This window comes from Liolophura sinensis, chromosome 1 (genome assembly GCF_032854445.1).
Source record: "Liolophura sinensis isolate JHLJ2023 chromosome 1, CUHK_Ljap_v2, whole genome shotgun sequence".
Lineage (NCBI taxonomy): Eukaryota > Metazoa > Mollusca > Polyplacophora > Chitonida > Chitonidae > Liolophura > Liolophura sinensis.
In genome coordinates this window covers 1,268,186-1,284,896 of record NC_088295.1, presented here as the reverse complement: position 1 = coordinate 1,284,896, position 16,711 = coordinate 1,268,186, and the positions used below count along the sequence as shown (strand labels likewise).

At 40.8% G+C, this 16,711-nt stretch overlaps 1 protein-coding gene across 2 annotated transcripts; it reads left to right on the top strand.

Annotated features, from left to right (window-relative positions):
* Positions 1-16,046, top strand: LOC135476036 (uncharacterized). 2 transcript variants are annotated; one of them, XM_064755970.1, is made up of 11 exons: positions 1-453; positions 2,002-2,093; positions 2,539-2,648; positions 3,009-3,131; positions 3,683-3,926; positions 5,981-6,128; positions 7,402-7,589; positions 8,236-8,424; positions 8,767-8,842; positions 10,122-10,171; positions 13,244-16,046. In XM_064755970.1, the coding sequence occupies exons 1-11, from the start codon at positions 372-374 to the stop codon at positions 13,349-13,351; spliced, it is 1,410 nt and encodes a 469-aa protein (XP_064612040.1). In that variant the 5' UTR covers positions 1-371; the 3' UTR covers positions 13,352-16,046. The 2 variants fall into 2 exon arrangements, with proteins under 2 accessions (XP_064612040.1, XP_064612041.1); XM_064755971.1 differs by lacking the exon at positions 13,244-16,046 and adding an exon at positions 11,759-12,081.
* The last annotated feature ends 665 nt before the right edge of the window (positions 16,047-16,711 follow it).

Genomic DNA, 16,711 nt, shown 5'->3' with positions numbered 1-16,711 from the left:
CATGGCACTAGTCATTTCTGTCGATTCATTCAGTGATCACGTGTATACGTCATAACGTTGTGATTTTCTGGAATCTTCCAAACTGAGATATTGTATTTAAAGGTGACTACCTGGTGATGAAGAATTCTATGTCATGGTTGTCGTGAATGTTATGCATGCGAACACGGGTGTATTGACGTTTGCTTCATAACAACAACAACAGCCCACAACGTGCCGAGTTAGCCCGCTGCCGTGCGAATACCTTAAAAGTGCTCTTGATTATAAGTCGATCAGACCAATAGTGAATTAGTCATTGTATTTAAGAACAAGGAAAAGAGTAAGGTGACGTGTAAGAACTTAAATTTCGACGAAAAGGGAGTACGGCTGGCTTGATGATGGATGGCCTCCCGGTAAAGCTGTATATTTACGACATCTCTAAAGGCATGGCCAGAGGCATGTCTATGGCCCTTTTAGGTAAGGTTATAACAGTCTGTAAATTGTAATCATCTGTTCTTTTTCGACGATCACATACATTGGTACGATCCGGCCGAAACACAAACGGTTAAACATATACATGTATGTCGATCGTTTTTGCGTTATTCATTCATAACTTTTTATTTTTGATGGCAGAGCTTCCTTGATCGTGAGATTAACAGCTAACTGAGTTAGATTATTTTGGAATTGTGCATCCTTCAACCTTTAAGGATCCATTGATGTCGGGCACAGGTATCGACAAATTTGTTTTCGACCATATTTTGGTTTATGCTAAGCATAGCCCACCAGTAAAGAACTCAAAATAATCGTTATCAAACAGTAAATATATTCAGCATATTTGAGATCACAAGAAATTGTGATTAATCTAATTATGTCCAAAGACAGTGGCATGGACTAAAACATGCATGTGTCTTTGGACACTCCTGTACAACAACACTCGTACTGATGCAGGTCACCCCACCTGTATTTTTGGGAAAAATTCTATTTTACATCATTAAACAACTGAAGAAATGTAACCAACACAAACTGTAAACTTTGGAAGATAAACTTGACACTTTTGTCAGAAATTTCCAAAAATGTGGCTGAGGTGCCCTACAGGTATGCCCAAGGTTTGTTTTATGTTGTAGGCTGCATCATTAAAATTTAGAAAGTTCTGGATGTTCATTTCCATGCCATTGTCTTACAAGATAATGCCATATAATCAAAAAGGATTTAACCAGTGTATACTTTTGACATTGTCTGTGTACTCTTATGTGTTCCGTGGATTATTTTGATGGGTTGGGTTTTGTGCTGATTGAAATAGGGACAAAGATTCAGTCAAATATAGATCATTTTCAGACAAATGCCACACCAAGATACTCTCCTTAAAGAAAGTTGAGCTTTGATAGTTCCAAATTATAACCAATTGTGGGTTTATGTAAGTTACTTTGTATCTTTCAGTAAATGAGAGCAGTGCTCATATAAAAAAACAGTGTTGCCTGAGCACAGCCCGGTTTCCTCCCACTATAGTGCTGGCCACTGTTGTATAAGTGACTTACAGAGTGTATTTAGAGTACAGTGTAAAGCACCAATGAAGTAAATAAATGAAACCATGTCGAAAGATTTAAACACTGTTACATTATTAACTTGACTTCTATGATGAATTGTATTGTCAATATTTTGCTTTGTATTAGTACTACATGTATTATAAATAGTATATATAACATAGCCAGGTACACGTGGTTGGCGTGTTCTAGCACAACACAATGACTCTGGAGCCTCTCATCAGTGTGGTTGCGAGTTCAAGTCCAACATGCTGACTTCCTCTCCAGTCATATGTGGAAAGGACTATCACCGAAATGCGAATATGCTTTGTGTTTCCCCCATTTTCCTACCCCACTGTGATGCTGGCTGCTGTCATACAAGTGAAATAGTCTTGAGTACGGCATAAAATAATGGCATACAACAACCAGATAAACGGCTAAATACATGTACTGTATGTATTAATTTTTTTCTTTTTTCCTTTTTTTTTTTTTTTGCATTTTCCAGGAAAACAGATAGATGGGGTGTGGCACACGAGTGTTATGGTGTATGGGCAGGAATTCTATTTTGGGGGAGGAGGGATCGAGAGCTGTCCACCAGTATGTACAGAGTGAACAAAACTATATATAGAAATACTGATAAAGGGCCGCTTAAAAATGGTCTTACTTTTACACAGCTGAATTGCAATACGCCTGTGTTTGTGTGTTTTATACACTGTTGTCCATTTGATTTACACAGCTGAATTGCAATACGCCTGTGTTTGTGTGTTTTATACACTGTTGTCCATTTGATTTACACAGCTGAATTGCAGTACGTCTGCATGTGCTTTTGTGTTTTATACACTGTTGTCCATTTGATTTACACAGCTGAATTGCAATACGTCTGCATGTGCTTGTGTGTTTTATACACTGTTGTCCATTTGATTTACACAGATGAGATCACATGGCCAACATTTCTATTCTTTTTTTGCCTCAGTGTTTGTGAGAAATATTGCCCACAAACAAGTAAATGAACAATTCTATATCCTGTTTGTTTGTAATGTAGATGGGTACCATACTGGGCCAGCCAGACTCTATCCAGGATATGGGTACAACTCAAGTGCCTCAGGAAGTCTTCAGGGATTATCTCCAGGAACTGTCCGCATCTGCATTCCGGTCAGTAACTCAGTTTTTTGTGGGGGTGAGCGGTTGGGGGTGGTGTACATGTAGGTAGGTTCCAGTGAGCCCGACTATTTCAGATTTAAAGAAGACATGAAGCAGATTGCATATGGAAATATCCATCATTACACATTCTATGATAGCACAGACTTTCACAGAGGTTAAAAAAAAAGAGTAGACGGCAAAATAATTTACTATAGTTTATGGTAATTAATTAAAATGGGAATACTGTGAAGGCTGTTATCTTCTTTTCGCAGACTGGCTGTCATAGAGAAAAAAACAAGGACCAGAAAATTGTGCTGACAAAAGAAGAATGATCATATTTGTTGTACATTTTGTTTATTTGTATTTTTCCAGGCCTGAGTGTTACCATTTGCTTGAGCACAACTGTAATACATTTAGCTCTGAAGTTTGTCAGTTTCTGACTGGAAAGGACATCCCCTCCCACATCACCAGTCTTCCTGCTGAAGTCATGACAACGTAGGTGTACCAGGGTTATTATTTGAAATTTTACTGCGTTGTCTGATGATCTTTTCATTTTCTGTCACCCTGCAATGAAAAGAGAAAAAATAAATAGAAAAATCAGAAAATGTCTTGATCTGTGATCATCATTTGTGTTGTGGTTTGGTGGTAAGAAGCTGTATTTACTTGTGGTGCAGCAAGAGCGAGTGAAATCTCACCCTCAACTGCTGCCCTGTCACTGGCTTTAAGCTAATCTGAAATTATTCTAATTAAAACATTTTCCACTATGGCTCACTACGTTCAAATCCAGCTTTTGTTGTAGTCGGGTGGTTTGTCAGGTAGCTACAAAGTTAAGTATTTTAGATTAGGAATTCCAGTTTACTCTACTCCTAGAACAGAGACTATCATGGTGTGAGTGGAAAACCCCAGAACAGAGACTATCATGGTGTAAGTGGAAAATCCTAGAAAAGAGACTATCATGATGTAAATGGAAAACCCCAGAACAGAGATTATCATGGTGTAAATGGAAAAGTGACCTGTACATGTATATCAGTTGATTTCTCTTGCAGTCCATTTGGTCAGATGCTAAAACCACTATTAGATTCCATGTCTGTTACGCCAGAGGGGGGTCATCGGGTTTTTCCCCAGGGAACCTCGCCAGGAACGCCCCCTAAAGGAACAACACGGTCGGCATCACAAAGTCAACCCAAAGCGGAATCTGCTATTAACAAAACCTCCAGCGACTGTGCAGCTCACCCAAAGGCAGATGTCCTGGACAGGGAGCCTGTTGTGTTTACCACAACTGTACAACAGGTATGATGTACATATCGGCTTCTTCACTTCTTCATTAGGGACAAGGTATGTGTTTGGTGCTGTGGTATAAAAACTACGGTGTTAGTTAATAAGTGGCCATGTATAATGTCACCTGAGCCATTCAAATGTCAGATGGAACTGTCCACAACTGGGGTAAGAAGAGGGACTGGACAAGGTCACTTATCACTTGTCTGCTGTAAGTATGTTGTGTATGTCTTGTGTCAGTATATTGTGATTGAGTAAGGTGTTGTGTCTTGTGTCATTATACTGTGTAGACTTTGGTGGCCTAATGCTTTTAGCGTTTGCCTTGAAGTTGGGAGACTGGGATCAAACCCATGTCCTGCAGGTCTTCAACATGATACAGTCATCAGTGGCGGCAACACTTTGGCGGCATGGACTCGTCCGGCCACAAGAAGACACATTATATGTACAGACTCCTCATTATATGATTGAAAAATTGTTGAGTACAAAGACCAAGCATTCATTCATTTATTCATTTATTATACTGTAGTTGAGTGGCATGCCTTGTCAGTATACTGTGATTGGGTTGGTAGGGTGTTGTGTTGGGTGTGATCTGTGGTGTCATGTCAGGTGTCAGTAAGTTGTGAATGGGTGGAGGTGTCATATGGAGTGTGATATGTGTTATCATGTCCAGTGTCAGTATGTTGTGATTGAGATATGGGGTGTCATATCTTATGTCAGCATACTGGTATTGGGAGGGGTGTCATGTGGTGCCATGTCCTTCATCAGTATACAGTGAATGAGTGGGGTGTCATGCCCAGTGTGTCATTATACAGTGATTGCATGGGGTGTCATGTCCGGTGTGTCAGTATACAGTGATTGAGTGGGGTGTCATGTCCAGTGTCAGTATACAGTTATTGAGCGAGGTGTCTTGTCCGTCGTCAGTATACAGTGATTGAGTGGGGTGTCATGTCCAGTGTCAGTATACGGTGATTGGGGGGACATGTATACAGTGATGGATAGGGTGAGATATCTGGTGTCATCTCCATCGTCAGTGTACAGTGATTGGGTGGGGTTTCATGTCCAGTGTCAGTGGACATTGATTGGGTGGGGTTTCATGTCCATCGTCAGTGTACAGTGATTGGGTGGGGTGTCACGTCCAGTGTCAGTATACAGTGATTTGGTGGGGTGTCATATCTGGTGTGAGTATACTGTGATTGGGTAGAGTTTCAAATTTGGCATCATTTCCAGTGTCAGTGTACTGTGATTGAGTGGGGTTTTATGTCCAGTGTCAGTAAACAGTGATTGATTAGGGTGTCATATCTGGTGTCAGTATACAGTGGTTGGGTGGGGTGTCATATCTGATGTCATGTCTAGTGTCAGTTTACAAGGGGCTGTCACATATGATGTCCTGTCCATTGTCATTATACAGTGATTGGGTGGGGTGTCATATCTAGTGTTTGTAGGGTATCATAACGAATGTCATGTCCAGGGTCAGCATACATTGACTGCGTGGAGTTTGATGTCCAATGTCAGGGTACAGTGATTGGCCGGGATGTCACATATGGTGTCAAGCCCAGTGTCATGTCCAGTGTCTGTACTCTTTGATTGAGTGGGGTTTCATGTACAATGTCCGTATATTGGATTGAGCGAGATGTCATATCTGGTGCCATGTCCAGTGTCAGTATACAGTTATTGGATAGGGTGTCATATTGGGTATCATGTCCAGTGTCAGTACACAGTGTTTGGGTGGGGTGTCATATCTCGTGTTTGTAGAGTATCATATCGGGTGTCATGTCCAGTGTCGGTATATAGTGATGAAGTTGGGTTTCATGTTCAGTGTCAGTATACAGTGATTGGGTGGGGTGTCACATCTGATATCAATATACTATAATTGGGTGTTGTGTCATATCTGGTATCAATATGCTATAATTGGGTGGGATGTCATATCTGGTATCAATATACTATAATTGAGTGGGGTGTCATATCTGGTGTTGTGTCCAGTGTCAGTATACTGTGATTGTGTAGGATGTTATATATGGTGTCATGTCTTGTGTCAGTATACTACATGTACCTTTGTGTTTTATTGTCAGATTCTGGATGAGAACAACATGACGAGGGAGTCTCTGAAGTCTGTCCTTTCCCCGGAGTCTGTGAAGCTGACAGAGGCCATGATGGACTTCCTTATGGTCACTAATGGCTGTCTCACCTCCCTCGGTGTAGAGCATATCCAAGCCCTAGGTAAGAGCCAGTATTCTGGTAATATTGGTAATACATCAGGTATTAGCATCCTTCAGTGAGAACTATCTCTCTGGTGTAATTTTAATAATATTGTCCTTTAGTTTTGAAGGTTGTGCCAGAAGTAGTTAAGATGATTGCCACAACTACAGATCATGCAAGGCATGGGTTCAAAACCAGTCTCAGACATGACTTACTTTCATTGTTCTTGGTGGGTGGAGGTGGGGTTGGGTTGCCTTGTCACAATAAGTGAAAAATTTGCCAGTAACCTGTCAAAAGCTGGTTGTTAAATACAGGTATTCCACCATACAGGTAAATACAGGTAAAACTGGCCATCAGCATACTGTTTAAGTCCTAAAGCCTCTCTTGAATGTCAGCTGATTTCCATACAGTGTGTCGATTTACCTGGCAGGTACATGTACAGTCCTCATGGTTAAGGTGATCCATTCCTGATTTCCATACAGTGTGTTGATTTACCTGGCAGGTACATGTACAGTCCTCATGGTTAAGGTGAACCATTCCTGATTTCCATACAGTGTGTTGATTTACCTGGCAGGTACATGTACAGTCCTCATGGTTAAGGTGATCCATTCCTGATTTCCATACAGTGTGTCGATTTACCTGGCAGGTACATGTACAGTCCTCATGGTTAAGGTGATCCATTCCTGATTTCCATACAGTGTGTTGATTTACCTGGCAGGTACATGTACAGTCCTCATGGTTAAGGTGAACCATTCCTGATTTCCATACAGTGTGTTGATTTACCTGGCAGGTACATGTACAGTCCTCATGGTTAAGGTGATCCATTCCTGATTTCCATACAGTGTGTCGATTTACCTGGCAGGTACATGTACAGTCCTCATGGTTAAGGTGATCCATTCCTGATTTCCATACAGTGTGTTGATTTACCTGGCAGGTACATGTACAGTCCTCATGGTTAAGGTGAACCATTCCTGATTTCCATACAGTGTGTTGATTTCCATGGCAGGTACACGTACAGTCCTCATGGTTAAGGTGAACCATTCCTGATTTCCATACAGTGTGTTGATTTACCTGGCAGGTACACGTACAGTCCTCATGGTTAAGGTGAACCATTCCTGATTTCCATACAGTGTGTTGATTTACCTGGCAGGTACATGTACAGTCCTCATGGTTAAGGTGAACCATTCCTGATTTCCATACAGTGTGTTGATTTACCTGGCAGGTACACGTACAGTCCTCATGGTTAAGGTGAACCATTCCTGATTTCCATACAGTGTGTTGATTTCCTTGGCAGGTGCAGTGTTGCTGAACTCTACATCCTGTGACAGAATTCGTCAGGTGGCTGGCTCTCTACTTCAGCTGACCAGTCTTAAGCCCCAGGGCGTAGAGGCCATGAAGGCTGACCGTCAGCACACCCTGTCCACCATGCTTCAGGCAGGGGAGAGTCTCCCACAGCACCTACTCCCCACCCTTATCAAAATGGTACGTCTGAACAAGTCAGTGTTGTGTTAAGATGATAAGTGATGGTGGTGATCAGTCCTGTCTGAGTGGCGGTTCCTCACAACAGTGTACATGTTTGCTGTGAAGATGATGAATGGTGGTGATAATCAGTCCTGTCTGAGCTGAGTTTCCTCACTACAGTGTACATGTTTGCTGTGAAGATGATGAATGGTGGTGATGATCAGTCCTGTCTGAGTTGAGGTTCCTCACAACAGTGTACATGTTTGCTGTGAAGATGATGAACAGTGGTGGTGTTCAGTCTTGTCTGAGTTGAGATAGAGGTTCCTGTATCTGAGTTAAGTTTCCTCTGTCTGAGTTGAGTTTCCAGTGTCTGAGTTCAGTTTTCTCAGTCTGTGCTTAGTTTTCCTCTGTCTGAGTTGAGTTTCCTCTGTCTGAGTTTAATTTCCTCTGTTTGGGTTCAGTTTCTAGTGCAGTGTTCTAATATAACTACAGGAAATTATTAAATATACAACTATAATTGTCATTGATCATAATATTGTCCTGTTATTTGATAACAATAACTGCTTTCTGTGACTTTTATAACGGATGGCATTTCATTCTGAAATGGCAAGAAGAGGTGCAGCCTGCTTTGTCTTTACAGCATTCTGTTATGTTCTGAATCACCCAGGTTGTCAATTGTGGCTCCAGTAAAGCGGGTCATCAGCTTCTTACCTCAACGTCACCTGTCACTGTGGCCAAAGTGACCAGCACAAATCTGAGACTGACCACTGCCCTCTGTGTCCTGAGTCTGCTAGGTGATCGGCCCGAGGCCTGGGGTGTAGGGGCTGCTGCCGTCACTAATCTCCTCTACTACGGGGTAAGAGTGTCACCGCTTTTTCTGTGCATGGCCGAGCAGGCCTGGGTACAGCTGCAGATACCAACAGGTTCTGTCCGACATTGTTTGAAAATGTATGTATTCCACCAATATGGTGAACATATCTGTTTAACAGATATACAAAAGTTTGTCAGTAACTTGTCAAATCTTGATGGTTTGTCCAACTAACTGTCCTTGTATGAGAGAAAAATCTTGAAAATGGCTTTAATCAGCGATCAAGTCCTGTATAATCCAGAATGTTGTGACTACAATTTTTGTAATAAAATAAAGATGTGTAGAACACCCTAGCTGTTAAAGTTCCATAGATGATTCTATCTCATACAGGTGAGTGCTGATACCTCTGTGGAGTTGGCCAGTGCTGTGTTACAGTGTTTGACAAAGGAGCTCTCAGAAAAGACAGGTAGGCGCAATTGTCCTGTGAAACTAAGCAATGCTTTGATGAAAATGTCAGCATATGTATTTTTGCTACAGAAATTATGTAAAATATACATGTACAAAACAGCATCTTGTCTGTGCACGAATCATGTACTTTGAACATGACATGTAGATGTGTACTATCTGATGTCTCCATTGAAAATGTGCGATATCAAGTATAAATTTCTCCATTCAGAATATATGATATCACATATTAATATCCCCACTCAAAATAGGTGATATCAAGTATTAATGTCTCCAGTCAGTATATATATGATATCAAACATTAATGTTCCCACTCAAAATATGTGATATCAAGTATGAATGTCTCCAGTCAGTATATATGTGATATCAAATATTAATGTCTCCACTCAGAATGTGATATCAAGTATTAATGTCTCCAGTCAGTATATATATGATATCAAATATTAATGTCTCCACTCAGAATGAGATATCAAGTATTAGTGTCTCCAGTCAGTATATATATGATATCAAATTTTAATGTCTCCCTTGAAAATATGTGATATCAAGTATGAATGTCTCCAGTCGGTATACATATGACATGAAATAATTCTCCAATCAGAATATGTGATATCTAGTATTATTGTCTTCATTCAGATTATGTGATATCAGGTATTAATGTCTTCATTCAAAATTTGTATTAATGTCTTCAGTTATTTGTAATTAGAGTTCTGGTGAAAAAAAATTTGTAAGTGCAGAGTTAATATGTGATATTTGTGATTTTAGGTGTAGAAGTGTGTTGCTGTGAGATCTTTGATCAGTTCTAATGTTATACATGTGTAGGGTTCTCTGAGATCATTTATCAATTCTGATCTTAAACATGTATGCATGGGGTTCGCTGGGGTCTTGGATCTGTTCTAATTTTATACATGTATGCATGGGGTTCACTGGGGTCTTGGATCTGTTCTAATTTTATACATGTATGCATGGGGTTCACTGGGGTCTTGGATCTGTTCTAATTTTATACATGTATGCACGGGGTTCACTGGGGTCTTGGATCTTTTCTAATTTTATACATGTAGGCAGGGGGTTCTCTTTGATCATTGGTCATTTTTAATTTAATACATGTATGTTTAGCTCACAGACACTTTAGTTAATGTCAAAAGCTAAGCTAAAGTCTCTTAACCGCCCAGATGGCATACTTTTATGATGGATATACTCAGATGTCTGTAGGCCTACATGTACATATGAATGAAGACCAGATCTGTGCCATTCTTTTGATAGCTCGTCTTGTTTAATTCCAGCAAATCTTCTTCTTTGGAATATGGTGAAAATGATGAGGACCAACCGTGAGGTAAGAAATCCTTCCACTAAAGTCTGACTTTATGTCAAGATACCTGGCTGAAGAGACCTGTGACTGTAAACTAACACTAAATGCTGTGGTCGAGACTGTTAGGCCTTAACAAGTGAAGTAAGAGGTCATGCCCCTGGAGTCTGTCGTTATGATAACATACCTGGCAGAAGAGACCTGTGACTGTAAACTAATACCAAATGCTGTGGTCGAGACTGTTAGGCCTTAACAAGTGAAGTAAGAGGTCATGCCCCTGGAGTTTGTCGTTATGATAACATACCTGGCAGAAGAGACCTGTGACTGTAAACTAATACCAAATGCTGTGGTCGAGACTGTTAGGCCTTAACAAGTGAAGTAAGAGGTCATGCCCCTGGAATCTGTCGTTATGATAACATACCTGGCAGAAGAGACCTGTGACTGTAAACTAATACCAAATGCTGTGGTCGAGACTGTTAGGCCTTAACAAGTGAAGTAAGAGGTCATGCCCCTGGAGTCTGTCGTTATGATAACATACCTGGCAGAAGAGACCTGTGACTGTAAACTAATACCAAATGCTGTGGTCGAGACTGTTAGGCCTTAACAAGTGAAGTAAGAGGTCATGCCCCTGGAGTCTGTCGTTATGATAACATACCTGGCAGAAGAGACCTGTGACTGTAAACTAACTCTAAATGCTGTGGTCGAGACTGTTAGGCCTTAACAAGTGAAGTAAGAGGTCATGCCCCTGGAGTTTGTCGTTATGATAACATACCTGGCAGAAGAGACCTGTGACTGTAAACTAATACCAAATGCTGTGGTCGAGACTGTTAGGCCTTAACAAGTGAAGTAAGAGGTCATGCCCCTGGAGTCTGTCGTTATGATAACATACCTGGCAGAAGAGACCTGTGACTGTAAACTAACACTAAATGCTGTGGTCGAGACTGTTAGGCCTTAACAAGTGAAGTAAGAGGTCACGCCCCTGGAGTCGTTATGAGTCATTATGTCGTTATGATAACATACCTGGACTGCTAGGCCTTAACCACTGAGATTTACAAGATAGTGTTGATACATATGGGTATGTTGTGAGCAGGGTTTATCTCCTTCTCTGTTCAAAGAGGTCATACAAGTAAGGAAGTGAAGTAGTGTTGATACATATGGGTATGTTGTGAGCAGGGTTTATCTCCTCTGTTCAAAGAGGTCATACAAGTAAGGAAGTGAAGTAGTGTTGATACATATGGGTATGTTGTGAGCAGGGTTTATCTCCTCTGTTCAAAGAGGTCATACCAGTAAGGAAGTGAAGTAGTGTTGATACATATGAGTATGTTGTGAGCAGGGTTTATCTCCTTCTCTGTTCAAAGAGGTCATACAAGTAAGGAAGTGAAGTAGTGTTGATACATATGGGTATGTTGTGAGCAGGGTTTATCTCCTTCCTCCATTGGAAGAGGTCATACCAGTAAGGAAGTAAATATTGGAATGTTGTGAGAAGGGTTTATCCTCTTCCTTAAGTAAGGAAGTGAAGTAGTGTTGATACATGTAAGTACAAGGTAAAGCACCAAACAAACCAACAAGTACTTATCATGTCTTATACTTTAATAAATTTACTTTCATTTCAAGACATATCATCAACTCTTTTACTTCTGTGGTGATTTCCTGGTAGATTTGAGGGATACTTTCAAGTGACTGGAGGAGGTGTTTATTTGGTGTATGAAGACAGTATGTGAAACATGGGTGGCTTCGTTTTAATGAGTGGCAGTTTTGTGTTTTTTTTGTTATATGGCTAATACAACAGTAAGATATTCCCATTGCCAGTGTTGAGCTTCACAAAGTATAGTGTAGATTCACGGGAATGAAGCTGTAGCAGTCTTACTTAATACACACTCAACTAGATTCACGGGAATGAAGCTATAGCAGTCTTACTTAATACACACTCAACTAGATTCACGGGAATGAAGCTGTAGCAGTCTTACTTAATACACACTCAACTAGATTCACGGGAATGAAGCTATAGCAGTCTTACTTAATACACACTCAACTAGATTCACGGGAATGAAGCTATAGCAGTCTTACTTAATACACACTCAACTAGATTCACGGGAATGAAGCTGTAGCAGTCTTACTTAATACACACTCAACTAGATTCACGGGAATGAAGCTATAGCAGTCTTACTTAATACACACTCAACTAGATTCACGGGAATGAAGCTATAGCAGTCTTACTTAATACACACTCAACTAGATTCACGGGAATGAAGCTATAGCAGTCTTACTTAATACACACTCAACTAGATTCACGGGAATGAAGCTGTAGCAGTCTTACTTAATACACACTCAACTAGATTCACGGGAGTGAAGCTATAGCAGTCTTACTTAATACACACTCAACTAGATTCACGGGAGTGAAGCTATAGCAGTCTTACTTAATACACACTCAACTAGATTCACGGGAATGAAGCTATAGCAGTCTTACTTAATACACACTCAACTAGATTCACGGGAATGAAGCTATAGCAGTCTTACTTAATACACACTCAACTAGATTCACGGGAATGAAGCTGTAGCAGTCTTACTTAATACACACTCAACTAGATTCACGGGAATGAAGCTGTAGCAGTCTTACTTAATACACACTCAACTAGATTCACGGGAATGAAGCTATAGCAGTCTTACTTAATACACACTCAACTAGATTCACGGGAATGAAGCTATAGCAGTCTTACTTAATACACACTCAACTAGATTCACGGGAATGAAGCTGTAGCAGTCTTACTTAATACACACTCAACTAGATTCACGGGAATGAAGCTGTAGCAGTCTTACTTAATACACACTCAACTAGATTCACGGGAATGAAGCTGTAGCAGTCTTACTTAATACACACTCAACTAGATTCACGGGAATGAAGCTATAGCAGTCTTACTTAATACACACTCAACTAGATTCACGGGAATGAAGCTATAGCAGTCTTACTTAATACACACTCAACTAGATTCACGGGAATGAAGCTATAGCAGTCTTACTTAATACACACTCAACTAGATTCACGGGAATGAAGCTATAGCAGTCTTACTTAATACACACTCAACTTCCGGACTTTTTCAGGTTCGGGACCTGGCGAGTGTGATGGGTGTGGACTGGGAACGGTTTTCCTCTCTCTCCATTAACTGCAGGACACTGACTCAGGAGGGCAGGAAACTGCTGGCCTCATGAGGCTGAGGAACATTTGGGGGACTCGTGGATCTTATGAGTACCCTGACCCAGAAAGACAGGAAACTGCTGGCCTCATGAGGCTGAGGAACATTTGGGGGACTCATGGATCTTATGAGTACCCTGACCCAGAAAGACAGGAAACTGCTGACCTCATGATTCTCGGGAATATTTGGGGGACTGGTGGATCTTATAAGTACTCTGACTCAGAAAGACAGGAAACTGCTGACCTCATGAGGCTTGTGAACAGTTTGGGGGACTGGTGGATTTTATGAGTACCCTGACTCAGGAAGACAGGAAACTGCTGACCTCATGAGGCTTGGGAACAGTTTGGGGGACTGGTGGATCTTATGAGTATTCTGACTCAGGAAGACAGGAAACTGCTGACCTCATGAGGCTTGGGAACAGTTTGGGGACTGGTGGATCTTATGAGTATTCTGACTCAGGAAGACAGGAAACTGCTGACCTCATGAGGCTTGGGAACAGTTTGGGGGACTGGTGGATCTTATGATTACTCTGACTCAGAAAGACAGGAAACTACTGACCTCATGAGGCTTGGGAACAGTTTGGGGACTGGTGGATCTTATGATTACTCTGACTCAGAAAGACAGGAAACTGCTGACCTCACAAGGCTTGGGAACAGTTTGGGGACTGGTGGATCTTATGAGTACTCTGACTCAGAAAGACAGGAAACTACTGACCTCATGAGGCTTGGGAACAGTTTGGGGACTGGTGGATCTTATGATTACTCTGACTCAGAAAGACAGGAAACTGCTGACCTCATGAGGCTTGGGAACAGTTTGGGGACTGGTGGATCTTATGAGTATTCTGACTCAGGAAGACAGGAAACTGCTGGCTGGGTGACCTCGCAAATGTGATGAGTGTTGGCTTGGACTAGTGTATATTAAATTATATTGGAGCCAGTGTAACAAAATTAGAATTGAAGGGTCTTCTCGTTGAAGTGCAATAAAATCAAACACATTTCCGGCTTAATTGCTCAGTGGGGATAATCTGTGATTATTCACACCAGAATCTTGCTCTTCATCAGAATTTTGTTGTTTAGGCGAATGTTAAAAATCAGGAATATCAACACAGATAGCATGAAGATGTTCAATAAGTTGTCAGTAGTTTCATGGTCATTAATATATAAGTTGTATTTATTGAATGGTGTAAGTTCTCCATAAGGCTTATTTTAAGGATTTTATTATATACATATACATGTATAGTTCCACTGACAAAACTGATTTGTGTTACTCATCAGTTAGATTGGAGAAGCACTGTTAATACAGACATACATATCAACAGTATATTTTATGTTGGTTGGTCATGTGATTAAGAATCTACTTCTGACTGGTGTTACTGTCAGCTGTGATTTACTGCTGCATCACTACAGGAGTTCAGTGCCAATAGTGCTGCTACACGTATGTGCTATATGAACCAGTTTGACACGCCTCGCCAGTTCAGTGCAAATAGTGCTGCTACACGTATGTGGTGTATGAACCAGTTTGACACGCCTCGCGAGTTCAGTACAAATAGTACTGCTACACGTATGCCTAATTATGTGGTATATGAACCAGTCTGATAAGCCTCACGAGTTCAGTACAAATACTGCTGCTACACGTATGTGGTATATGAATCGGTCTGATAAGCCTCACGAGTTCAGTACAAATAATGCTGCTACACGTATGTCTAATTATGTGGTGTATGAATCAGTCTGATAAGCCTCACGAGTTCAGTACAAATAGTGCTGCTACACGTATGTGGTGTATGAACCAGTCTGATAAGCCTCACGAGTTCAGTACAAATAGTGCTGCTACACGTATGTGGTGTATGAACCAGTCTGATAAGCCTCACGAGTTCAGTACAAATAGTACTGCTACACGTATGTGCTATATGAACCAGTCTGATAAACCTCGGGAGTTCAGTACAAATAGTACTGCTACACGTATGTGGTGTATGAACCAGTCTGATAAGCCTCACGAGTTCAGTACAAATAATGCTGCTACACGTATGTCTAATTATGTGGTATATGAACCAGTCTGATAAGCCTCGGGAGTTCAGTACAAATAGTGCTGCCACACGTATGTCTAATTATGTGGTATATGAACCAGTCTGATAAACCTTGGGAGTTCAGTACAAATAGTGCTGCCACACGTATGTCTAATTATGTGGTATATGAACCAGTCTGATAAACCTCGGGAGTTCAGTACAAATAGTACTGCTACACGTATGTGGTGTATGAACCAGTCTGATAAGCCTCACGAGTTCAGTACCAATAGTGCTGCTACACGTATGTCTAATTATGTGGTATATGAATCAGTCTGATAAGCCTCACGAGTTCAGTACAAATAGTGCTGCTACACGTATGTGGTGTATGAACCAGTCTGATAAGCCTCACGAGTTCAGTACAAATAGTGCTGCTACACGTATGTGGTATATGAACCAGTCTGATAAGCCTCACGAGTTCAGTACAAATAGTGCTGCTACACGTATGTCTAATTATGTGGTATATGAATATACGTGAAGGACGAATACACAAATAGCACGTGTTAGTAGACCTGAACCCTAGTTACCGCCCCTGTGCTAACAACACGTCAATCGGGTCTGGCCTCATATGCTATTTATGTGAATTCAGAGGCATATTTTATCATTGTTTACAAATGTCTGTGGTCATTGGCGTGCGTGTGTGTGTGTGTGTGTGTGTGTAAAATCATTACCAGCCTGTAATCAAGTGTGAATTGTGTCTACCTGTCCTATACTGTTTGTTGCTTACATGACCCTAGTAGTCCAGAGTAAACCATTCACACCGCCATGTATGTGTGTTTCCTGTGTTCAGTCACACATCTTACAGCTGTACTGGATGAAGGCTTCAGTACTCGCTTGTTTCCTGTTTTTTGTTCTTTATTCCATCCGAATTGTTTGAACCAAGAATAAATAAGTATTGCTAACACAATTCCTACCTCGTTTGTATTATTTGTAATAAGGCAGTAATCTCATTTGTTGTATTAATTGGCTCGTGGAAGACAACTGTCTTCTTGATGAATGGTGTAATACTTCGGCATTGGGAGAAGTAATAAGGAATTGACTTGTCTGTATTTCGATTTAAAACAACAAGCAATCAAAAAATTTCGCAGAATTCACCTTAACACAACTTAAATGACAGCCAACAAATCGTGATTACATAATTCCTCCATACAAACAAGATAATTACTTCCTTTTTCATTGCCGAATGAGACAAGGACTTTGCGTGCTTTATGCGAGGATTTATTTAATATTGTAAATGCTTAAAAGTGTCGTGAAGATACCAAGCATTTTCTATTATATCACTCAGGCTATGTTTTGTACATATTCGCGTGTGTCCAG

What these genes read in the sequence shown, in the direction of transcription:
- LOC135476036 (XM_064755970.1), top strand. Translation starts at nt 372, where the DNA reads ATGATGGATGGCCTCCCGGTAAAGCTGTATATTTACGACATCTCTAAA. An exon ending in CCTGCTGAAGTCATGACAAC is followed by an intron (nt 3,132 to 3,682) that starts GTAGGTGTACCA and finishes TTTCTCTTGCAG; the next exon opens with TCCATTTGGTCAGATGCTAA. An exon ending in TCCCCACCCTTATCAAAATG is followed by an intron (nt 7,590 to 8,235) that starts GTACGTCTGAAC and finishes TGAATCACCCAG; the next exon opens with GTTGTCAATTGTGGCTCCAG.